The following is a 25,415-nucleotide window of genomic DNA, read 5'->3' as shown; positions in this document are numbered from 1 at the left end:
TGTTTTCCTGGTTTAAGCCACTGTTGATTTCAGCCTCGATTCCCAAGGCATTCTGGGATACCCTCACGTCCAGAAAAGTGTGGAAGCTCACACTCGTTCCTCAACTTTTGAGGCACGGTTTTTGAGCTTGAGGAATGAGAAGATAAATGGGAAGGACCCTTACTTGACATTTGATCAAGGAGTTTCAATGAAGCGACATTTTGGACGAGAAACAAAGATTTCTTTATATTTTCTATTGTTTAATTAAATCTAATGTTCATTCAATTTCTTTACCACTAAATCTCTTTTGTCACGGGGGCGGGAGTGATTTGGAGTCCATCCCTGTTCTTCGGGAGAGAGGCAGGGGACACCCTGGACAGGACGCCAGTCGGTTGCAGGACAATTTCCCCAAGTTCCCAATTAACCCTCTGTATGTTTGTGGACTGTGGGAGGAAACCGGAGTGTCCGGAGTAAACCCACGCGACACGGGGAGAACATACTAACTCTGCACAGACCGGAAGCGAACCAGCAACCTTCTTGCTGTGATGCAATCTTTCTAATCACTGTATTAGAAATAACATGTATTTTTCTATTGATTTTAATCAATTATTCATTATTTATTTCTATGCCATAAATGTCTGTTTTAATTTCATTTTATTCTCTTTTTATTTAATTCCTATCCTTTCATTTTCTGTAATGCCACCATAACGAATTCCTGTGTTGTGTTCAAAACACTTAAAATAAATGATTAATGTTTTCTTATTCAAGAAAACACTTATTCTCTGCAAAAAAATGAATCCTTATTTGGTTTTTGTTTTATTACAAATCCTTCGTAGTCACAGTAACTACATTCCTTGAAAAACATTTATCTTTGAAGAAAAACAACTGCAACAAAATGATCATTCAGTTCTGGCTCTTTATTGGATGAATCACAATGTCTCTGATCATTGTATTGTTACACTGGTGTATTCCTTCATGAATCCTTCAGTGGGCTGAACCAGAACCCTACAACAACAAAAAGCAGGGATAAAAGTTGAAATGTGCCGTCGGTGAGGGAAACACTTTATTTCAGGTCAGATGAAACATGTCCAACAAACCTTCATGTTCCACAGCAACAACACGATGAAAGCTGCGTAAACACTGCTTTTGACCATCAACATGACGTAGGAGAGTTTGGCTCCTTGACTGATCCTCAAATATCTCACTGCAACAAAAACACACTTTTAGCAGAAACTACAGTCGATGTTGGACGTGTTTACCTTTTTTCTCCTGGACTGTCGCTACATCTGGTGGAGACACGGAGGAGGTTAATAAACATCAAGACTATAATACAACCAAAACAATCGCTCGCCATGACAACCATTATGTTAAAAATCAGCAGGTGAATGTTTGAAGCATTAATCATTCATTTGTTCTTTTATTGAATTAAAAATCATTTAAGTCTTTACAATAGTATATATTTATACTGTTTTAAATAGACTTTATTTTATTGTCATTGCACAGAAAACACAGCAGTGAAACTGGCAACAAAATTTCGTTGCTTGGCAACCGTTTAAAAAAACACAGCAGAGAGATGTATATAAAAAGTATAAATATTAATAAGTTAAAAATAGTGCAATATAGTATAAACAGAATAAATAAATAACATAAATATTGCATATATGAAAATAACGGTTTCACAGAAAAATATCTTTTAACTTAAATAATAAATGTATAATTAAAATCATGATCTATATTGTAGGGTGCACGGTGGCGCAGTGGTTAGCGCTTCTGTGTGGAGTTAGTATGTTCTCCCCGTGTCACATGGGTTTACTCTGGGCACTCCGGTTTCCTCCCACAGTCCAAAAACATACAGAGGTTGATTGAGAACTTGGGGGGAATTGTCAATTGCTATGAGTGTGTGTGTGAATGGTCGTCTGTCTTTGTGTGTCCTGAGACAGAATGGCGTCCTGTCCAGGGTGTCCCCTGCCTCTCGCCTGATGAACCTGGGATTAACTCCAGTCTCCCCGCGACCCCCATAAGGGATTAAGCGGTAAAAAATGAATGAATGAATGGTGTCAGGATATTTAACTCTCTACTTTAAATATCCGTAGTGTGTTTTTCTTCTCGTGTGTTTTTATTTTTGTTTTTATTTTATTTTATTTTATTCTATTTTATTTTGTTAATAGTGTTAATTTTCTGATATTGTAAATTATTTGTATATTTTTAAGATCGTTTTATTTTATTATTTCTTTTTTTCCTTGCACTTTATTTTCAATTGTGCTGCTGTTGTAAAAGTGTGTTTCCTCTCTGGGGATGAATAAACATTTTCTATTCTATTCTAATGAATGTATATTGTATCTTTTGAACGTTTCATGTCATGGGCCACTAGGGAGCGCTCTAGCTACACTAGGATCACACACATAAGAGTGAACATTCAAAAACACAATCTGTTGCGTCTCTTACTGGAATTCTTTAGGCTTCGTGGATGGATGCTGGTGTTTTTTCCGTCAAAGAAGCTGACGCTGCAGGTGAACTCAGGTGTGTCGCTGCTCTGCCACGTCTCGGCCTCCACCCTCAGTCTGCTGCTGATGCTGTAAAACTCTCCGTCCTTCCGTGCGGCGCCGTCTGTGGCCACGTTCCTGGTGACCTCTGACCCGCCGATAGACCAGGTCACGCCAACATGGTCGGGGTAGAAGCCAGTGGCCACGCACACCAACGTTTTCTTCCATGTTTTGCCCCGAGAGCTGCTTTGACACTCTTTCTCCACCGGAGCCAAGATCTCGACGCTCGGCTTTTTAGGTTGGCGTTCTGTTTGGAAAAGAAAAAATGTTTTCCTATTTTAATCATTGACAGAACCAAGACTTGAAGCCCCCACATTTGAACATTCATTGTGTGAATGCTAGGAAGCAGTCATTGTGTGAATGCTAGGAAGCAGTCATTGTGTGAATGCTGGGAAGCAGTCACACGATTGAGATCCTGTTTTCTTCTGACCTAAACTTTGTGCCGCTTCTCCTCCCACAAATTTGATCCGATTTCAACTGTTCAAACTTTTATCAATTCAGCTTGTTTCCAAAATGCTAGCTATGTTCTAGCTTTCTTTTATCTCTTCCACTCTTTCTTTTATTTCGCTTTTTCTACCCCATTCATTTCAATGGGGAAAATATTCAACTCATGTTTTAACTCCTTCTACTTTGACCTACTACTTAGACTTTTACTACTACTTCCACTACTACTTCTACAACTACTACTAATACTACATATTCTACTTTTACTACTAATACTACTACTTATTTTACTACTAATTCCAATTCTTCTACTTTTACTACTAATTCTTCTACTAATTTTGACTTTTCTACTACTTTTAATTTACTGCTATTTCCAATTATTCTACTTTAACTACTAATTCCAATTCTTCTACTTTTACTACTAATTCTACTACTATTTTTTATTTTTCTACTACTTTTAATTTACTACTATTTACAATTATTCTACTTTAACTACTAATTCCAATTCTTCTACTTTTACTACTAATTCTACTACTATTTTTTATTTTTCTACTACTTTTAATTTACTACTAATTCCACTTATTCTACTTTAACTACTAATTCCACTTATTATACTTTTAATACTAATTCAACTACTACTTCCACAGCACAGCAGGGTCAGCATTCACACTGCATTTTCTTCTGAAAATGTACTTTTTCTAGTTATGTTTGGATCACTTTATTTTTTTTATTTTCGGTGTTTAGAGCTTCGATTGTTGCAGTACATTGTGGGACTTTATGAAAAGCTTAAGATCTTCTACTTGGCTCCACATGTTTGTCCACATACATGTCTTTCACCGGACGAATCGTGAAACTATTTTTTAAATGTATATCGTTTATGTATAGTTTTTTTGGGCATTTTTGTTATCAGAAAAATTTACATTTTGAATAAATCATCAAACGTTGCATTAAACTGCAAGCTTGCATGAACTTTAATGACTTTTAATGACTTTATTTCTGTCTTAATAAACAACCATAATAATTATTAAATCCCCAAATTCTTCATTCAAATGTTGATCCTTCAAATCTTGAGGACTTCACAGTATTTATTTGTATACTGTGTCTCTGGGAAGGAAAAGAAAAAGTGTTTTTGTATATCGACTGTTGTCTTATTATATATCTTTAGTACTTAAGAAAATATTTTCAATTGGTAGTTGCTTTAGAAGTCTTTTGCTTACTTTTCTATCTTTTTTTCACTGAAATGAGTGGAAAGTGTAATAAAACTACAACAATAAGAAATGCAAACATATTATCATTTTAACATCAATCAATACTTTAAGATAACTGCACATTCTATTCAGCAACAATAAACTTAATATGTATTTGACGTCAATGTTAAGTTTGCTGCATATTTAAGTAACAAATTCTGTAAATTACTAAATTGCAGCACAAAAACTACACATTTTAATTCATCACAATATTATTCGTTGATCAAACGAGAATCTTTAGCATAATTTTCTGATAACATTATTGATCGTCACTGGCATCTGAGGCTCGGCTTCGACTTCTTCACTTTCTCACATGTTATTTTACAAATGGGATCAAGTTCAACACGTGGATCCGCGTCTACGAAAATACCTTCTCTTACCTAAAACTGTCAGTTTGGTGCCAGCGCCGAAATAAGCCGCGTCGTAGTTGTTCACACTGATGCTCGACTGCAGATAAACCTCGCCGTCGTGAACGTGATGGACTGGTTTAATAAACGCTGACCTCGACTCTCTAGACGTTTAGTTTGCTCTCACGCTCTCGTTATTACATTTGAATGAACAAAACATCTGTTGCTTTCACTCACCATTTATAGTCTTACCTAGAACAGTTAGTTTGGTTCCATCTCCAAAGAAAACCTCAGAGTTCCAACACAGAGAATCTTAACGGTGCAAAAACTCAACCCATTTTTTTCAGAAAAGACGAACTTTTATCGCACTTTACCGACTTAAACAGTTTCTTTAAAACATTATTTTCTACATGTTAAACACCCGAATCTTCTTTCTTGAAGTATAACTTGAGCCTGATTCGTGTACTACTCACCAAGAACCGTCAGTTTTGTTCCTGCTCCGAAGTAAGCTTCGTAGTTGTCACAGCGTCAGAGTGATGGATTAAATATGGTGCAGAGATAACATGAGCTCAACTCATCAGGGTTCACCAGTTTGATCGTTTTTGAAAGTGGCTCTTTGAACTTTTAAAGTATTTTGTCGCCTAAAACTCACTCTTGTCAGTTTTCCCTGAAAAAACTTTAGAAAAACTCTCTTTTTGTTCTAAATCCAACCCACACTTTTCCTCCTCAAATCAACCGTCACATGACTTCATGACCATGACTTACCAGCGACGCTGAGTTTGGTTCCTGTGCCAAAGTAAACCTCTCGTCCAGAGTCACAGTCGAAAGCTCCTCGACCTAAACCGTCTCCGGGTTTCAGGCGGACGTCCTGACAGTCCTTTGATCAGCAGTAAAAAGTTTTGATCGATGAAAACCATACGTTCAGTAAGAAGCCATTTTGTGTGACGACGACTTCACGTCGGGGTGAAATAAAGTCTCTGCTCCGGTAGAAGACGGAGTCAGTGGGTGTAAACGGGGGGAGGTTTTTGTACGACGCCCTGATAGGAGTGTATCACCGTGCCCCCCTGTCCCCACGGTGAAAAAGCCTCGCACAAAAACATCAGACGTCAGCTCCCCTCCCTCAGCATCATCACCACTGCTGAGGCTATTTCTGTCTGAAGAGACGAACCACCATCTTGACCTGAACCCCCCCCCCCCCCCCAGGTTCATGACAGTTGTGCTACATAGTGTGCGTCTACAATGTGTGCCTGTGTGTGTTTCTTAGAGTGTATTTTCTGTCTGTAGGGTAAATTGTGAGATTGTTTAAATCAAACTCCATCACACAAGGGGCCAAACTCCAAGTTTGGGGCCGAAAACCAAATGTATTTTGTTCTGTAGGTAAGAACGAGTCTGGTTTAGAATTGTCTTTGTATTCTCTGAGTTTATCCTAATGATCTCTGTGTCACCAACTCATTCCAGTTTAACTTGTTAACATTCATAATCTCTGTCCCTTATCTTATCTTAAACACTGTGATCTTAATGAACAACGTATCAACATGAACGTTAAATGATGTTGAATTTGAACAAACCGTCCGGTGGTCGATAGAGGCCAGTAGTCTTTACGATTTTGGTAGATAAACAAAGTCTGAGGACGAGAGGATACAGTGAGTCCAGCAGCTTTTAAAGCTGATGTTTGGACATATTTTGGTTTGAAAACGAATGAAAGTAGTTACGACTTCGTCAAGAGTCGTGTGGTCTGTAAATACTACAACACCAGAGTCAAGTACTGGACAATACTACACATATATACTTGTTACTACACTATCACAACACCAGAGTCAAGTACTGGACAATACTACACATATATACTTGTTACTACACTATCACAACACTAGAGTCAAGTACTGGACAATACTACACATATATACTTGTTACTACACTATCACAACACTAGAGTCAAGTACTGGACAATACTACACATATATACTTGTTACTACACTATCACAACACCAAAGTCAAGTACTGGACAATACTACACATATATACTTGTTACTACACTATCACAACACTAGAGTCAAGTACTGGACAATACTACACATATATACTTGTTACTACACTATCACAACACCAGAGTCAAGTACTGGACAATACTACACATATATACTTGTTACTACACTATCACAACACCAGAGTCAAGTACTGGACAATACTACACATATATACTTGTTACTACACTATCACAACACCAGAGTCAAGTACTGGACAATACTACACATATATACTTGTTACTACACTATCACAACACCAGAGTTGTTCAGGCCACTTATATTGAGAAGGATGAAACCACCTCATGAAATGTTGTGTTAGTTTAAATGTACGTTGAAAAATATTGTTTTTAAACCGTCAGACTCCATTTAAAGAGTATATTTTAACATAATCCGTGCAATATGTGAGGTACTATTGTAAGAATCGCAGACCGTCGATGTATTTTAACGTTAATATAATGTAACCAAATGGTGATTAAAGTGAAGTCAATTGTTGTCTGATGACGAACCACGAACATATAAAAGGAAACATTTGTGTTTCACTCTGATGTCATCTATGAGAGCGAAGCAAACTCAGTGTTTTTAGTGCTGCTGCCATTAAACCACATCACTGTGCACTTGCAGCGCAGAAATACACAGCTGAGTCTCCAGTCTCGGCGCCGTCGATGACGAGGCCTCCGTTCTTGACGTCTCGTCTCGTCATCTCAAAGCGCTCTTTGAACTGGGACTCGTACTTGGGCTGGTTGCCGACGTAGCTTCGTCCGATCAGATCCATCCTGGCTTCTTTCTGTCGATACCACAGCATGACGTACTGACGCTCGTCGTCGTGGCTGCATCTAAGATCAACCCTGGAAGATAGTGCAGCGATGGTCGGACCAGAGGTCGTGAAGGTCACACACTCGCAGGCGTCTGGAAAAAAACACTTGCATTAATGCTCGATAGTCACAATAATAACACAATAACACAAGTTTGTAGCTAAATAAATACATGGAAGGAAGGTGAGGAACAGTCTGACGACGTCTGTCCACGACATCCTCTTGTCGCTTCTGTCAAGACTTGAAACTTCATCACTTCTTTGTGTGTTGATGTTTTAGGGGCGTGGCTTCCTTGTTTCACGTGTTGTGTGAATGCTAGTAAGCATTGGGACAATTGAGATTCTGTTTTCTTCTGACCTAAACTTTGTGCTGCTTCTCGTCCCACAGATTTTATCCGATTTTAACCGTTCAAACTTTTATCAATTCAGCTCGTTTCCGAAAGGGGGGCTATGTTCTAGCTTTCTTTTATCTCTTCCACTCTTTCTTTTATTCCTCTTTTTCTACCCCATTCATTTCAATGTGGAAAATCTTCAACTTTTTGCTAATAATTCTACTACTAATACTTCTACTAATTCCATTTTTCTAACTAATTCTACTACTAATTCTACTTCTACTTTTATTTTTCTACTACTTGTACTTTTGCTACTAATTCCACTTCTTCTACTTTAACTACTAATTCCACTAATACTTCCACTACCAATTCTACTTTTACTACTAATTCTACTACTAATTTTAATTTTCTACTACTTCTAATTTTACAATTAATTTCACCTCTTCTACTTTAACTACTAATTCCACTACTACTTCCACAGCCCAGCAGGGTCAGCATTCACACTTCATTTTCTTCTGGAAATGTACTCTTTCTAGTTACATCTTTAATCGTCGCCATCATCCGTGTCTGAGGTCGTTGATCCATTTTCATTTGAATTTATCTTTAAATAGATTATAAATAGATATTTTTACATCACAAATGTTTATTTAAAAATATATTATAAAACAAAAATAAACGGCTTGAACAATGCTTTTTAATACTTGAGGTGGACGATTGTTCTTCATGTTTATTGAGTCCGACTAGAGACTAGAGACTAGAGACCATAGATTCCGTATGAAAATCTTCTAAAAACTATTGATGACTTTCATGTTCATATATTTACCTGAATAACTGCTACCTTGCTATTATTTCAGTTATACAATCAATAAAAAGTGTTTTTTAAAGTCGGTCATGCAATAAAATGACAGACAAAATTGTGATCACATTTATTTAGAGATTATGATCATGATTATGAATTGGTATATTAGATCTTACATCATTTTTTAAACTGCTTTAAGTGCACATTAATATAATCGTTTATAGAAATAAAAAAAAATTAAAGTCAACTATATCTGACCAGATAAAACGTCTGTGTTCAGGTGAAGGGACGAAAGAGGATTTGGTCAGTGGCTCATTTAGGTGACATCACCTTGTTACCTCCGCCAAGGAGATGAAATCAACCTTAGAAACGTAGCAGGAACCCGGTCCTGGTCTTCTGAGTGGTTTGTGACAGGTGCTCCTGCAGGTTCTTAGCACTGTGAAGCCTGACGCCGCAGTAATATTCTGCTGAATCTTCTGCTCTCAGGTCGGAGATGTTGAGCGTGACCTTGACCTTGGCGTGGCCCCATATTTGAAAACGTCCCTCAAACCTCGGCTCCATCGTCGCCTGCGCGTAATACAAGGACCCGATCAGGTCCAGGCTCGTCGACCTCTGGCGGAACCAATAGATCTGGAGGTAAACGTTGTGTTCATGCTCGCATTCGATTTGAGCGTCTTCGCCGGCTCCTCTGATGATGTTGGCGGGAAATTGTCAGCAGGAAAGTGGCTCAGACCGGATCTCTAGAGAAGAACGGATGAAAACTAATGAAGACATGTTCATGTAGTTTTGTCATTTACCTGGTGGAGAGAAGAGCAGTAGCAGGAGCAGAAACATTTCAAGGGTTTCCTGTGTCTGCAGAATCTGAAGTGTTGATGTGAAAGAAGTGGGCGGGGCTTCTATATATTGACCTCTGTTGCTCACTGATTGGATGCTGCTTGAAAACCAATAATTCTAGCCGTCTGTCAAACCGATAAAACATTTTGGTCCAACATAATTCAGAGGTAAGAAGAATGAATATGTACGTTTTTTTTCCGCACTATTAAACGCACCGGATTATAAAGCGCACCTTCAATGAATGGAATATTTTAGAAGTGTTTTCATAAATAGTTTGCACCAGATTATAAGGCGCATAGAATAAAACATACGGTCAAACATTTGACTGGGGTTGTGTTATGCATCCACTAGATAAAGCTGTGCTAAAGGGAACGTCAACAAAACAGTCGAATAAAGTCAAACTTTATTAAGCGTTCTGACAACTCCGTTCACTCCCATGGTAACGATGTTCAAATGATGTTTAAAAGGCTTCAAGCAGCAGCGCGTGAGACTGTGTTGTGAGCAGACAAATGTTGAGCGAGCAGCAGTGAAGTTGAGCGCGTGTATGACGGCTAGAGTGCACGTGTATGACATGTTGAACACACATGTATGACATGTTGAACACACATGTGTGTCTGGTTGAGCGCGCAGCAGAGTGATTTTGAGTGTACAACAACCAAGACACACTCGCTCAAACCGGTTTCGGTAATATCACTCCATAGACGTCCGCCATGATGTTACTTGCGTCGTAAATCCCACCCCGTGATGAGGCAATGACGAATCCCGCCCACGGCGAGTCGGCTTGCTCGGGGTCATGAAAGTGTTTGTAAACAGGTCAACTACCTTGTAATTCATATATAAGGTGCTCCGGATTATAAGACGCACTGTTGCTTTTTGAGAAAATTAAAGGCTTTTAAGTGCGCATTATAGTGCGGAAAATACGGTACTTAAAATATATATTTGTGCACGAAGAATCTACAATAAAACAAAAGCTACACATTTTGTTTGCATAGAACAAAGAAAACTGACTGAAAAATAACTGATGTGAATCATATTTGACAATCAAATATGAGAAGTAAAGGGTCAAGCAGGGGTCAAAAGGTTAAGGTCTCGAGCCATGATTCAATGATTAAACATTCATGAGACTCGACTAGAAGAATCTATAATAAATAGATATTATATTTCTGATGTAATAGTGTTTATTCTCATCTGGATTCACTTCAAATTGGTATATTTTTTCAATCTTGACCCTGTGTAGCCTTTTTCTTCACTGCATAACATTGTTCTCTCTGTAGTTTCTTATGTGTGTGACCTCGATTTCACTCGTGAACCTCTGAACCTTCAGAACCACAGACCATAATAACAACCATTGAAGTGGACTCGACCCATTTGTAACCATGACGTGTGATTCTAGTGACTTGTGATTGAGCTGCTGACAAGAATGGGTTTAAAACAGCAGCATGTGAGCGTTAAGAGCCGAGACCCTGAAGTGAGCAGGAGGTTTAAATGATGGAGTGATATGAACAGATGTCAGACGAGTGACTTTGTGTGTGGCTGTGAAATAAATCAACACACTGTGCGTAGCTGGCTGCACACAAGTAGAAAGCCTTGTGTTCTGGTTTGACTTGAAGTTGTAGTGAACTCTTCTTTACTGTGTTTTCACTGGAGTCTCCTGAGATGATGAACTGGTTCTTGAAGTTCTCTTCTATTGTCGCATCTTTATAGTATAAATATCCAATCAGCTTTATCTCTGTCTCTCCATACAACTGCTGGTACCACAGTATGGTGTTGTAGTTCACGATCTGATGTTGACATGATATCAGAACCTTTTCACCAGACGCTGCGATCAGCTCTGTGGGCGACTGACGGACGTCAAGACTCAGACTCAGACCTGTGAGGGACGACACATGAGGAGAGATTCATGGATACACAAGGATATAGAAATATAGTTGATGGTACCTGTCAAGTAACTGAAGACCATCAGACGCATCATGTTGACGTGTGAGTGACAGGTCTCAATCTATGTCGCTCTTGTTAGAAGTGATGACGGGAGGAGCTTTGATGGGCGTCAAGACCATGATGCAACATTGTTTTTCAGTTGACTTCCTTATTGGTGGTTCATAGGCGAGAGTAAATGTAGCTTCTTTCCTTGCTAGATGGGACAGACTCTAGAGGAAAAAAGATACATTCATAATCACAGGACGCCTCATGACTTGAGTGTCAGAAAATATTAGTCACTTAAACATTGTAAGTTATTTATTCATGATAGTGTATTTATGTTTAGGATTATTATGATATACATTTTTGGCTTTCAAATCTCATTTTAATTTAATGATAGTTTTTTTTTTTTTTTCAATAAAGTCATAGATAATAGTGAGATTTTTTTAAATTTACAATCAACAAGCAAACATATTTATGCTGTTTATTTATCTTGTATCTCAATCAAACATCTGGCCTCTAGATGGCAGCACTCATCACGTCATCAACATCTAAAGGATGAATGAAATCCCACAAGATCCCGGCGATGACTGAGGACGAGAGGATACAGTGAGTCCAGCAGCTTCATGGATACACAAGGATGTAGAAATATAGTTGATGGTACCTGTCAAGTCTGAAGACCATCAGACGCATCATGTTGACGTGTGAGTGACAGGTCTCGTCACACACCTGCTGAGAGGACGACGTGATCCTCGACATGAAGTTGAAGTTAGTCCAGAGTTGGGCGGGCTTTGTTAAAAAGGGGGAGGGGCCTAAGTCACAACAGTTGCATGATGGTCTGCATAACCCTACGATGTTTACTAGTCGCACACGGAACTTCTGGTCATAATGTTTTGAACATCTTGATCAAGAGGTTAGAATCTAACTGATGACATCCTCACCAGGAACATTGAATACAATCGTGTTTAAATGACCAACGTTGAAGCCAAAATCATTGCAGTCGCACTGTGCTAACACCAGGGGGGACCAGAAACTATATTTTCGATCTCACGTATTGGTATGTTAACTTCATGTGACTGGCGTGACCATATATCCCTAGAAAAACATGGGGCTGCACGATGTATCAAAAAAATATTGATATCGTGATATTTGCACTGTGCGATAATTTATAATTATTTATTGTATAAAACAATCATTTCTTAAATACACACTTCGACCAATCAGTGTCACGTTCTGTAAAGTTGTCAATTTGTACTTCTATGTCTCGTTGTTGTTTACGTCTCCGTCCGTCTGTGAACTGTGCGGCTATGGTTACGCGTCTTGCCGGCGCTGACTTAGCTCAGTATATGCAGTGAAGTAATACTAACTTATGATCTAGTCAAACCCTAGTGATCCAGTGAAGTAATACTAACTTCTGATCTAGTCAAACACTAGTGATCCAGTCACTCGTCTCTTTCAACCTCCTTTGTTAAAGCAACATATTGTAAGAACTTTTCATCTCGTCTCAGTTGTTTTCTTAGAAGATCGTGAACTTCAAACAGTATTCGCGGCTGCACGTGAGCGCGGCTACATTTTTAGCTGAAAGAAACAAATACTGCATTAATATTGATATCACAATTCAAGACACAAATATCGCACTCATTTCCAATATCGTGCTGCCCTGGTTTGGAATAAGAATGTTTGTACCTGAGATGTTATAGAACATAGTAGACTTTATTAATAACTTCTGAGATAAAACACTTTAGTTTTTAGCAACAGTTTTGTCATTGATTCAGAACTCTTGGGTCAAAGTTCTCTGTCGTAAATAAGTAACTTTTCTTTTCAACACGGGCTGCTGTGATTGGACGCCTGTGTTTGGTCTGTGGAGCTCTTTAAGTGAAGGAAATAATGAATTAAGAATCGTCTCAAATATGATCAGTGTTTCACAGCCAGTGTTGGGGAAAGTTCATGTTCTATGTGAACTAGTTCAAAGTTCAGTTCACCAATTTTCAAATGAGCTAGTTCAGTTCATAGTTAATTATTTAAAGATTCCAAGATCGAACTAGTCCTTTGTTTCTGTATGTTCTTCTGAGCTATTATTTTTCAAAATGATCTGTTTTAACGTTAAAATATTAAAGTTAGATCTCATTGTCAGAAATAACTGAACATTTACTGTCATATTGTACAAACGGTGAAGAAGAGAATGTGAGGCATAAGTATTAATACATTTAGATGAATTAAGTACAATGAAATACTTTTACATGAAAGTACACTTACAAAAATGAAGTAACTTGAGCGTTTATAACCTGGACATCTAGTTTTGAACACTAAAGAACCAGGTTTGAACCGTGCCTCAGAACTGTTGAGCAAGACTCGGGTGTTAGTTTGTGATCAAGTGGAGTTTTTTCATTTCCTCGTGAAGGTGACGTCGATATGAAAGTATGATTCTGAAGAGTCCCTGAAGTGAGCAGGAGGTTTAAATGATGGAGTGATATGAACAGATGTCAGACGAGTGACTTTGTGTGTGGCTGTGAAATAAATCAACACACTGTGTGTAGCTGGCTGCACACAAGTAGAAAGCCTTGTGTTCTGGTTTGACTTGAAGTTGTAGTGAACTCTTCTTTACTGTGTTTCCACTGGAGTCTCCTGAGATGATGAACTGGTTCTTGAAGTTCTCTTCTATTGTTGCATCTTTAAAGTATAAATATCCAATCAGCTTTATCTCTGTCTCTCCATACAACTGCTGGTACCACAGTATGGTGTCGTAGTTCACGATCTGATGTTGACATGATATCAGAACCTTTTCACCAGACGCTGCGATCAGCTCTGTGGGCGACTGACGGACGTCAAGACTCAGACTCAGACCTGTGAGGGACGACACATGAGGAGAGATTCATGGATACACAAGGATATAGAAATATAGTTGATGGTACCTGTCAAGTAACTGAAGACCATCAGACGCATCATGTTGACGTGTGAGTGACAGGTCTCAATCCCTCGCTCTTGTTAGAAGTGATGACGGGAGGAGCTTTGATGGGCGTCAAGACCATGATGCAACATTGTTTTTCAGTTGACTTCCTTATTGGTGGTTCATAGGCGAGAGTAAATGTAGCTTCTTTCCTTGCTAGATGGGACAGACTATAGAGGAAAAAAGATACATTCATAATCACAGGACGCCTCATGACTTGAGTGTCAGAAAATATTAGTCACTTAAACATTGTAAGTTATTTATTCATGATAGTGTATCTATATTTAAGATTATTATGATATACATTTTTGGCTTTCAAATCTCATTTTATTTTAATAATAGTTTTTGTTTATTTTTCAATAAAGTCATAGATAATAGTGCGATTTTTTAAAATTTACAATCAACAAGCAAACATATTTAGGCTGTTTGTTTATCTTGTGTCTCAATTAAACGTCTGGCCTCTAGATGGCAGCACTCATCACGTCATCTACAGCTAAAGGATGAATGAAATCGCACAAGATCCTGGCGATGACTGAGGACGAGAGGATACAGTGAGTCCAGAAGCTTTTAAAGCTGATGGTTGGACATATTTTGTTTTGAAAATGAATGAAAGCAGTTACGACTGAGGATGAGAGGATACAGTGAGTCCAGCAGCTTTTAAAGCTGATGTTTGGACATATTTTGGTTTGAAAACTAATGAAAGCAGTTACGACTTCGTCAAGATTCATGTGACCACTGTTGTGATGATGTTGTCGACGATACATGAGTTCAGGCAAATCGTTGTCTGTCAATCAAATTGTTGTCCGTCAATCAACTTTCAGTGTGAACTTGTGCAAACTTTAGTGCATTGAGTGTGTTTAAGGCCAGGTCTGGGGGCCACATCCAACCTGTCAAGTCAATATTTGAGGTGTGTGTGTGTTTGTGTGTGTTATTGGCTCAGAGTTTAATCATTTATGGATGAAATAAAACATGTGATGCTCTGTTATCACCCTTGAAGGTCAATGATCAAGTTTCAGACACACTTGGTTTGTTAAATCTGAGCTGTAGTTATTTAATGTATATTTTTATACACACACTCGGACGTCTTTGATCTTCTGTCGAAAACATTTCAAGTCAAATATGACAACATAATTATCTGAGTCCCTGAAGTGAGCAGGAGGTTTAAATGATGGAGTGATATGAACAGATGTCAGACGAGTGACTTTGTGTGTGGCTGTGAAATAAATCAACACACTGTGTGTAGCTGGCTGCACACAAGTAGAAAGCCTTGTGTTCTGGTTTGACTTGAAGTTGTAGTGAACTCTTCTTTACTGTGTTTTCACTGGAGTCTCCTGAGATGATGAACTGGTTCTTGAAGTTCTCTTCTATTGTCGCATCTTTAATGTATAAATATCCAATCAGCTTTATCTCTGTCTCTCCATACAACTGCTGGTACCACAGTATGGTGTCGTAGTTCACGATCTGATGTTGACATGATATCAGAACCTTTTCACCAGACGCTGCGATCAGCTCTGTGGGCGACTGACGGACGTCAAGACTCAGACTCAGACCTGTGAGGGACGACACATGAGGAGAGATTCATGGATACACAAGGATATAGAAATATAGTTGATGGTACCTGTCAAGTAACTGAAGACCATCAGACGCATCATGTTGACGTGTGAGTGACAGGTCTCAATCTATGCTGCGTTTGTCAGCTGATCGTTCAGAGGTGGGCGTGGCCTAAACAAATGGGGAGGAGCTATAATACTTGAAGGAAATGTTGATGGTTTTGTGTTTTTTTGCTCATGTTGACCAATTATTGGTAACAAAACGTGTTTTTATCATATTTGTTATCAAGAATGATTTCAAATTTCAACCACTAACTTCTACTGCTGGAGTTCATCCCAGCATCCTGTGTTGAGGGGCGGGGACACCCTGGACAGCCCACCTGTTCTATCAGGGATGCAGACAACCACTCGCACTAAATATTTTAGTCATCCATGAACCGGTTCTTGCGAGAGGGAGGAAGATAGAAGAACCTTTGTGTTCTCCGGCCAAACACTATCAACTCTTGTATGTTTTCATATTTATTCATCACTTTACCTGCTAATATGTTGTGTTTTCATACAACAATATGATAATATACACTATATATTCTGTTCAGTTAAAAAAACATTAAAGTAAAACTCAGTAAATGATTAAAAGAGAGTAAAAACACATGAATAAATCCAGAATTAATTTGCTTATTTCCTTATTAAGGTTGCGGGGGGAATCCCAGTTTCTTCGGGCAAGAGACGGGGGACACCCTGGACAGAACTCCAGTGTGTCACGGGCACAACAGAGACACAACCATTCACACACTCGTCCATTTGTTATATAAGCCTTAAATAATACCAATTTAATTGCATATTTCACAAATGGTTGCTTTATTTAATTTATTTTGATTTATTTAACTATTTCATTATTTATTTCCTCGTGTACTATTTCAATATAATTATATTTACTTCTAAAAGGTATTTCAACATCATCCGTGTGTATGTTCTGATAAAATAGATGGTTTAAAAACATCAGTTTCATATATAGATGTTTGAGCTGCACCTGCTGTGATGGTTCACACTCGTGTCAAACAAGGTCAAGTCAGGAGCGTGATAACATCTCCTCGTGTGGTTGACGGCAGGTGTGTGTGTGTGTGTGTGTGTGTGTGTGTGTGTGTGTGTGTGTGAGATTTCCTCTGAAAGGAAGCTTTGCTTTTGCTCTTCGTGGGTTTTTCTGTGCAAATGACGATTCTATAGTTTGTGCAAAAGACCTTCAAGTTAGCAACACATTTGTTCAACACCTTGAATTCACCTTTTTTCAATGTAATATGTAACATGTATCTTAAGCTCCAGCTCTGATATGATATTATATCCCATTTGTTCCATATTTTTATATATATATGACCTTTTCATGACCTTGATTATAACATATTTAACTTTTGTTAGGTTTTGCTTTTTCTCACTATGAAATATATAAATAAAATATATTAAAATATATATGGAATTCATTTATTTTCCGCCACTTATTCCCTTATGGGGTCAGCGGGGAGGAAACCGGAGTGCCCGGAGTAAATCCTATTCATAATATATATATAAGTATATTTAGCTCCAGAAATGTCTGATTCTGTCATTGTTTCCACTTCAACACGATACATTTTGTTCTTGCGTTAAAGGCAAGAAAGCAGTTTGTGATTCTGGTATAAAATATAAAATATTCCATTGCAAAAAACTAAAGAACAAATGCAGTATTTGCCTCTTCTTTTATAAATAAAAGTCATTATAATAATGCCTAAAAAGACCTGGTACTTCAAATGGAACAGAGGATTTTCTGAACGTAGTCTCCCCCTGCTGACACTGTAAGAGTAATGCACCTTGAAGAGAATTAAACCATAGCCCTGAAGAGCGTTTTGTTCTCTGTCTATTGTTTACAATATAATATATCAATACTTTATTATAATATATTAAAACGTCTAATATACTCATCTGTTTTTACACTTCATTTAAATTAAAATTTTCACTCGCATTAACATCAAAATATAAGATTCACACAAGATTGTGTAGAACATGAATCCACAATTGTGTGTATTTGAAAGTAAAATATATATTTCAACACCCCCTCAAAACAAACAACAACAATTGAATCAAATAAAGGAAAAAGGAAACATCGTTTAATATATATTTTTAAATGCTCCGTAAATCAACTTTGATAACGAGCGCGTTTTTCCGATAGATGTAATTAATATTTCTGCCCATAGATGGTGCTGTTTATTCGGGTTTTTTTACCAGACAATGATCTACCATTTTTAGCGAATTAAATAAAAAAACAAAAAAAAAAACATTGTCATTTTTTTTATTGCTCTACACTGAACGTTTAAATTTGGTATCACAAATAATATTCTCCACAGGAAATTAAATGTATTGTGTTTATCTATTTCGACAAAAGCAAGGCAGGATATCATGTTCTGAGTGTTGAAAGTATTTTATTTCTATACTTCATTTACATTTAAATACAGTAACGACTTCACAGTCCTTAAACGTTGCTATTGTGCGACTGGGCTCTATTTCTTTAACAACTTGACATTTGAAAAAATGCCCCAAAAACATTTTGTAAGATACAACATAGTTTACATAGTTGCTGTTTATACACAAACACAATCGAGTGAGGCGTCTTCAATACACATGGAAAACTGAAAATCGACCTCAAGTTTTCCATGTGTATTGAAGACGCCTCAAAAGGTAAGTAAGTAAGTAATTTTTATTTGTATAGCACTTTTCCAGACCAGGGTCACAAAGCGCTTAAACAATCAAAACAATATTCAATAAAGTATATATTTTAAAGATCAAGATAACACTGATAACACAACAGGAGTTCCAGAAAATCAAGGAAAAGCCTGAACAAGTAAAAACGTCTTAAGTTGTTTCTTAAAGGAGTCAGTAGATCATCAAACACAGATGTTTCTTGAAGGAGTCAGTAGATCATCAAACACAGATGTTTCTTGAAGGAGTCAGTAGATCATCAAACACAGATGTTTCTTGAAGGAGTCAGTAGATCATCAAACACAGATGTTTCTTGAAGGAGTCAGTAGATCATCAAACACAGATGTTTCTTGAAGGAGTCAGTAGATCATCAAACACAGATGTTTCTTGAAGGAGTCAGTAGATCATCAAACACAGATGTTTCTTAAAGGAGTCAGTAGATCATCAAACACAAAGAGAGAGAAGATCGTTCCAAAGCTTAGGAGCAACAGCCTGAAAAGATTTCTCTCCTCTGGTCCTGAACCGTGTGCGTGGAACCATCAGTAGATTCTGATCCACAGACCTCAGAGCCCGAGCTGGGGTGTAAGTCTGGATCAGATCACTGATGGAAGGTCTGACCATGAATAGATCTGAAAGTAAGAACCAGAATTTTAAAGTTGATCCTGAAAGAAACTGGAAGCCAGTGAAGAGTTTGAAGCAGAAATGTGAGTTCTTCTACTAGAGCGGCTCAGAATTCTGGCTGCAGAGTTTAGTATGAACTGCAGGCGAGACGATCCTTCTGGTTTAGACATGAAATAAACTGTTACAATAATTAAACGACACAAACACATAAGATCCAGATCATGTTGTGACAACATTTTCCTAAGTTTAGAGATGTTTCTCAGTTGAAAGACAGTTTGTGGTCAGTGTCCATTAATGTATCGCTGTAGATATTAACTATATACAGTATTACACATTTTTTCCGTCATGGACGACAGATTTAAAACAGAGTGACTGAATGATGGCGAGACAACATGTGTGATGAGACGTTTGTAAAGGTCAGAATCGAAGCACATTATTGTACTTTACGAACATAAACATCTTCTCGTTCCTGTTATGATGGTTTCTTCAAATCAAACTTTAGCTCCTGTTCATGAACGTATGTCGAATACACTGGAAGATCAGTTCAACCATCAACCATCACCTAAAAAAATGCAAGCTTTCAATATAGAAATTATTATTCAATTCAAAAAATATTGTGGAATGTTTGAAAATAACAAACATTTGAGGGAAGTAAGTAAATAAGAAATATTCTGAAAATTTACTTCCATACGACGGTAAATGATCTGATATAACATTTAGTGCTTGTTGTAGTTGAAGATTTTATGAAATAAATGTTTAAGACGTGACGTAAAATGAGTCAAACGCTCCTTTTATTTATTTTGCTTTAGTTCCTGGAAAATAAATTAATCCATTTCCTCCTGTTTCTAATGACATGCATGTGTCGGTAAATCAGTGTCGTCGGAATATTGAGTTTAACATTAACTATTTGACAGTATTTATTTTTAATTATAAAACGTTTAATAATACCAGTCATTTATAAACTTATTTTCAAAATTACATATTTATTAATTCATAGTCTTTTTAATACAATGTAAAAATGTTGTAAAGGTGTCACCAGACATTACCAACAGAGCACGAGCTACTGGATCAACTTTAAGACGATCATGAGACAAATGATTGAATTTTATTTTTCAATTCAAACCTTTCAATGTAGAAATTAAATTATTTTTAGATAATATTTCTACATTGAACAATGAGACATTAACTTCAACTATTGAATATTCTGCTGCCGCTGATGTACTTGTGTATATATTTAAATATATATATTTAAAGTGTTGGTAGAAGATGCTTGACCTGCTTCACCTGGTTCTTGTGATCATTAACTGGATGATCGGAGCTTGACTTCACTTCCTGGTTCAGCATCGTGTGGTCGTGGCTCGACTGCTCTGGTCTGACCGTCTCTCTCCTCCACAGATACCAGAGACTGGCCAAAGAATGGACGATGAAATACGCGTCATGACGGATTTTCTTTTTCTTTTTTTCAACTTTGCTAATCTCAGCATTTTACCTTCAATCTCTCTCTTTCTCTCCCTCTCTATCCCTCCATCTCTCTCTCTCTCCGTTCGTTCCAGCTCAGTTTTCTTCTGCACATACTGACACTTTGTATATCTATGTCTAATGAGTAAAATACATGTGCGGGTCTTAATCATTAAAGGGGATATTCTTTAATTAATTCATACAAATGTGCTATACGTGCTATGCTTATATAACTGCAGTGCTATGCAACATTCTGTTTTCTGGAAAACTACTCAGGTGAACAAACACACGAACATTGCGACTCAGCCCCGACACTGCACCGAAGGATCCGAGGTCAACGAGAGGAACCTCCCTGTTTCACAACCATCGGCATGTCAGTTGATAACGGCACCCTGGTAACCGTCAGAACAGGAACATAACAATTAGACTTGGGCCCTGCCACCGAGAGACACCAATGGACCCACCCGTAAGGGGGAGCAACGGCGAAGGAAGGATCCAAGTGCTCCAACCAGGCCGCGTATCGCTAAACAACGCCCGCCTGCATCTTTGACTTTGACCAATGTAAATCACAAGATTCTCGTACAAAACGAGTCTGCGCACTCTGCTTAGGTATCCTTTTTGGAACATCAGCTCACCTGAGAGGTTGTTCCGCTTAGGTCCGTGCACGTTGGACTGCCAGCATATATCTGCTCTTACGCTTGAAATAAAGCATTTTGTTTTTAACCTTTTAAAATTCTCCGACTGCCTGATTTCCAAATTCACAACATGTCTATGGTTCCGATTATCTTCCACATCCGGGTTGTTTTGACGACTCCGCCCTTTTCTCCACTTTCTTCTCTGAGCAGTAGAAGTTTCTTTGTTCGTGGATCACACGTTGGATGAACATGGACAGACTTTCAAGCTTGAAAGATTCCTTCAAGCAGCGGCTGATAACTGCAGTCGACGATCATCTGCTGCCAAGTTTTCTCTCCAAACTTCTCTGCTATGAACGAGAGCTGGAAAGAGACAGAACCCTGCTGGAGATGGTGACCAAGAAACCAGGTTCTTACAGACTTGTACGCAAGTCAAGTTGCTTTGCTATTAACGTTCCATCTTTGCGCGCTGAAACGTTTGTATACGAGTCGTTAAAATGAAACCAAGCCTGATATATTGTGATCACTGTTACTCTAGCTATGAACTACACCCCCATCTTAGAAGAAACAATGTGTTGATCGCACGTAAGAAGCAAAAATAGCGCCAAAAAGCCTCCGCAGAAGACATCAGATAAGGGACCGTCTACAAATGACTTACGACAAAAGTGCTATATTGACTCATTTAACTAGACGAATATGTTTTAAACGTATTTTCTTTCGAACATCTTGATCATTCTAGATATTCACCATTATTTCTCAATATCTTGCTCGACACATACGGAGACGCCACACAGGACTGTCCGAGGTCGCCAGACGCCCCATAATCGTCACGGTGCATCTCCATACCCGTCAAGCTGGCTGCAGAAAAATATCCATGTTCTAGGTTCTGAATGTTCTGCCATGTTCAACTATCATGTTGTCATGGGAACTGTTTCGTTATCATTTGTGGATAACATTTTGAGAAACATCTACCTTTACACATTTTACACATAAATATTGTTCAAAAAGGATTATTGTTAAAATCATACAAACGTTGTGTAGATGAGAAGAAAAAAAAATAATTTCAATAAATATTTACATTGGGAAAGAAATCGTGAGAATCGTGATCTCAATTCTCAGCAAAAAGATTGTGATTGAAGAATCGTGCAGACCTAATATGAGAGTATTTTCCATGTCAACCAGATCATCATAGTTTGATTGTTCAGTGGCTTGAATGTGTCTCCACAGATGTTCAGCAGCTGCTGGTGAATAAAGAAGATGATTTTAAGCAGGAGTGCAGCTCTGAAGAAATATATGAAGCACAAGAAGAACCAGAATCTGATGGAGACAACTGTGGAGATCCAGAACCAACCAGCTCCTTGGATGCACCTCTACACTCTGACCACCAGAGATCGCTGTGTTCCTTATCTGACACTGATAACGATGACTTGAGAGAAACCAATAACACTCGGTCAAGTTCACTCTCTGTGGAGAATCCAAAAGTTCATGTCAGTGAGAAGAAACATGATGATAACAAATCACTGACCTGCTCTGGATGTGGGAAGAAATGTTCTTCAAAGTCTGGACTGACTCAACACATGAAATCCTGCTGTGGAGCTTTGACTTGTTCAGTTTGTTTGAAAGGTTTTACACAGATATCTACCTTGAAGAAACACATGAGAATTCACACTGGAGAAAAACCTTTCAGATGTTCTCAGTGTGGAAAGTGTTTTACACAGATATCTACCTTGAAGGGACACATGAGAATTCACACTGGAGAAAAACCTTTCAGATGTTCTCAGTGTGGAAAGTGTTTTACACATCAATCTAACTACAAGATCCACATGAGAATTCACACTAGAGAAAAACCTTTCATCTGTTCTCAGTGTGGAAATTGTTTTAAACGGATATCTCACTGGAAGATCCACGTGAGAATTCACACTGGAGAAAAACCTTTCAGATGTTCTCAGTGTGGAAAGTGTTTTACACAGATATCTCACTGGAAGATCCACGTGAGAATTCACACTGGAGAAAAACCTTTCAGATGTTCTCAGTGTGGAAAGTGTTTTACACAGATATCTAACTTGAAGAGCCACGTGAGAATTCACACTAGAGAAAAACCTTTCATCTGTTCTCAGAGTGGAAAGTGTTTTACACGGAAATCTAGCCTGAAGAGACACATGATAGTCCACACTGAGTAAACATTGAGTGAACATTGTTATTTCATGTGTGTGATTTTGAAATGTTCCTATTTGGTCACAGATTTAGTTGAACACTGCTTTTGTGTTGGAAACGTCTTTCTATGTTAAGTTTAATTTACTTTACACTATGCAAAAGAGAGAAATGCGCTGGCCTTTATAGAAAATATATGTCAAGATGAAGAAGATAGAGTTGTGAATGAAGTTTGGTTACGAGGGGTTAAGTGAAAAATAAATAGTTCATGTACAAATCTTTTTTTGTTAATAAATCAACGTAACTTGAAGTGGTTTGACTTTCATTTCCTCAACCTCATCAAACCTTCTGCGCAGGTTGGGCCAGAAAAGGCTGGATCTCTACAACTGTGTGTCAACAACTTCTATAAAGGGCTAAAAGATTCAAGGATCTGTAAAGTGTTCTGTATGAATAATACATTTTAAAGTTATAGAGGATCAGTAAATAAAGAGGCATTGACCCAATATACTGAAAAGACTCTGAAATGTAATATATACAGTATATGATGCATTTTATTTTATATATCAGCACGAACAACACAACCTATTTTGAAACAGAATTTTTGATATCTTATCCTGACATTGAATGGAAAGTTACGTACATTATTGTCTTGGCAAAATCTTATGTTAACCTCTGTGTGTTTAAGTTTAATGAAACAACTGAGGTTGGGTTTTGATTTATAAAAGTTTCTGATCCATTTCTACATCCTTCCAAACCAATGGCCAAGCGGAGAGAGCCAACCAAGAACTGGAGAAGACCCTCTCACACCTTGTTTCTGCTAACCTCTCCTCCTGGTGGTCTCAGCTTCCCTGGGTGGATACGCCCACAAAACCCTGGTGTCCTCAGACACTATTTATACACAGCAACATTGCACAAGTCAACATTTCAGATGTTCAGGTAAATGCAGCTTTGCTGGAGAAAGAAAAGTATAGACAACAAATAAATCAGAGTTTGAAAAACAACAATAATAAAAGAAAATGACATCCCAGCAGCAAAACATAACTACCAGCATCAATGAATATTTATTAAGAGAGAGAAAAAAAGACTTTTGAATTAACCTGGATCATCTGTTTCAACTGGAAGTATTTCAAGTGCTGCCTGTCTCTTGTAGGAACACTACTGAACTTTTCTTTTGTTTGATATATGACAATATCTTCCTTTTTTAACCTGGGGATTTAAGCCTTTAACATGCCAGCTCAACATGCGTATGGTATTATCCATTTTCCATCACTGGAAGTGTAGGTTGTAAGATAGTAACGTTACACAGGCTCCAGATATAAATGTAAAAAAAAAAAAAAAGATTTCATATAACAGGAGACTGATCAAAACAAACACATTGAGACTGTTCTCCATGAGCTCTGCTAATACCCCAAGATCTTCAATATTCTGACCTGCTCCAGTAGAAGAACTCACATTTCCCCGATGCTTATAACTCTTCACTAGCTGTCAGTATCTTTCAGGATCAACTTTAAAATTCTGTTTATTTTCATGGTCAGACCTTCCATCAGTGATCTGATCCAAACTTACACCCCAGCTCGGGCTCTGAGGTCTGTGGATCAGAATCTACTGATGGTTCCTGAACTTCCGGACCAGAGGAGAGAAATCCTTCCAGACTCCTAAGCTTTGGAACGATCTTCCTCTCCCTCTGTTTTTGATGATCTACTGAACCTTCTACTTTCACTTCCTCGTGGAAGATGGTTCCATGTAAAGTTTGCGTAAACACTTGACGTCCATCAAAGCATGAGCATAAGTTTTCCAGCTGCCCTAATCCTGCCTGATAATCAGTAATCCAATTTAATTTACCGTAACCTATTTATATGACAGCAAAGGATAGGGCTAAACTGGACAGCCTTATTAAGAGGGCCGGTTACGTCCTAGGGCGCCCCCTGGATCCTGTGGAGGAAGTGTCTGGGAGGAGGATACAGAGCAAGCTGGCCTCCATGAGGAAGAACTTATCTCACCCTCTCCAGCACACACTGAGGGCATTGAGGAGCTCCATCAGTGATAGGATGC

At 38.1% G+C, this 25,415-nt stretch overlaps 2 protein-coding genes across 4 annotated transcripts in view; one reads left to right on the top strand and one right to left on the bottom strand.

Moving 5' to 3' along the window:
* Positions 1-23,761, top strand: part of LOC148060126 (uncharacterized) — a 34,581-nt gene extending 10,820 nt beyond the window's left edge. The window contains exons 1-3 of one of the 3 annotated variants that reach the window (XM_087779447.1): positions 9,119-9,165; positions 21,426-21,621; positions 22,440-23,761. In XM_087779447.1, coding sequence (XP_087635573.1) covers positions 21,459-21,621; positions 22,440-23,392 — 1,116 coding nt within the window. In that variant the 5' untranslated portion in view covers positions 9,119-9,165; positions 21,426-21,458 and the 3' untranslated portion in view covers positions 23,393-23,761. Of the gene's footprint in view, positions 1-9,118; positions 9,166-21,371; positions 21,622-22,439 lie in introns of those variants that run through there. The other 2 variants (XM_087779445.1, XM_087779446.1) reach the window with 2 other exon arrangements.
* Positions 882-7,636, bottom strand: LOC148060127 (uncharacterized). The gene is made up of 8 exons (XM_087780382.1): positions 7,572-7,636; positions 7,195-7,493; positions 5,326-5,437; positions 4,594-4,710; positions 2,425-2,769; positions 1,239-1,265; positions 1,077-1,183; positions 882-984 (listed from the first exon to the last, which is right to left on the bottom strand). Exons 1-8 carry the CDS (start codon positions 7,615-7,617, stop codon positions 964-966), a joined length of 1,074 nt encoding a protein of 357 aa, XP_087636508.1. The 5' UTR covers positions 7,618-7,636; the 3' UTR covers positions 882-963.
* Positions 23,762-25,415: the final 1,654 nt, after the last annotated feature.

This window comes from Callionymus lyra, chromosome 18 (assembly GCF_982586985.1).
Source record: "Callionymus lyra chromosome 18, fCalLyr1.hap1.1, whole genome shotgun sequence".
In the NCBI taxonomy this organism is placed as follows: Eukaryota; Metazoa; Chordata; class Actinopteri; order Syngnathiformes; family Callionymidae; genus Callionymus; species Callionymus lyra.
Note: the sequence above shows the minus strand (reverse complement) of the source record. Positions and strands in the feature narration are given on the sequence as shown.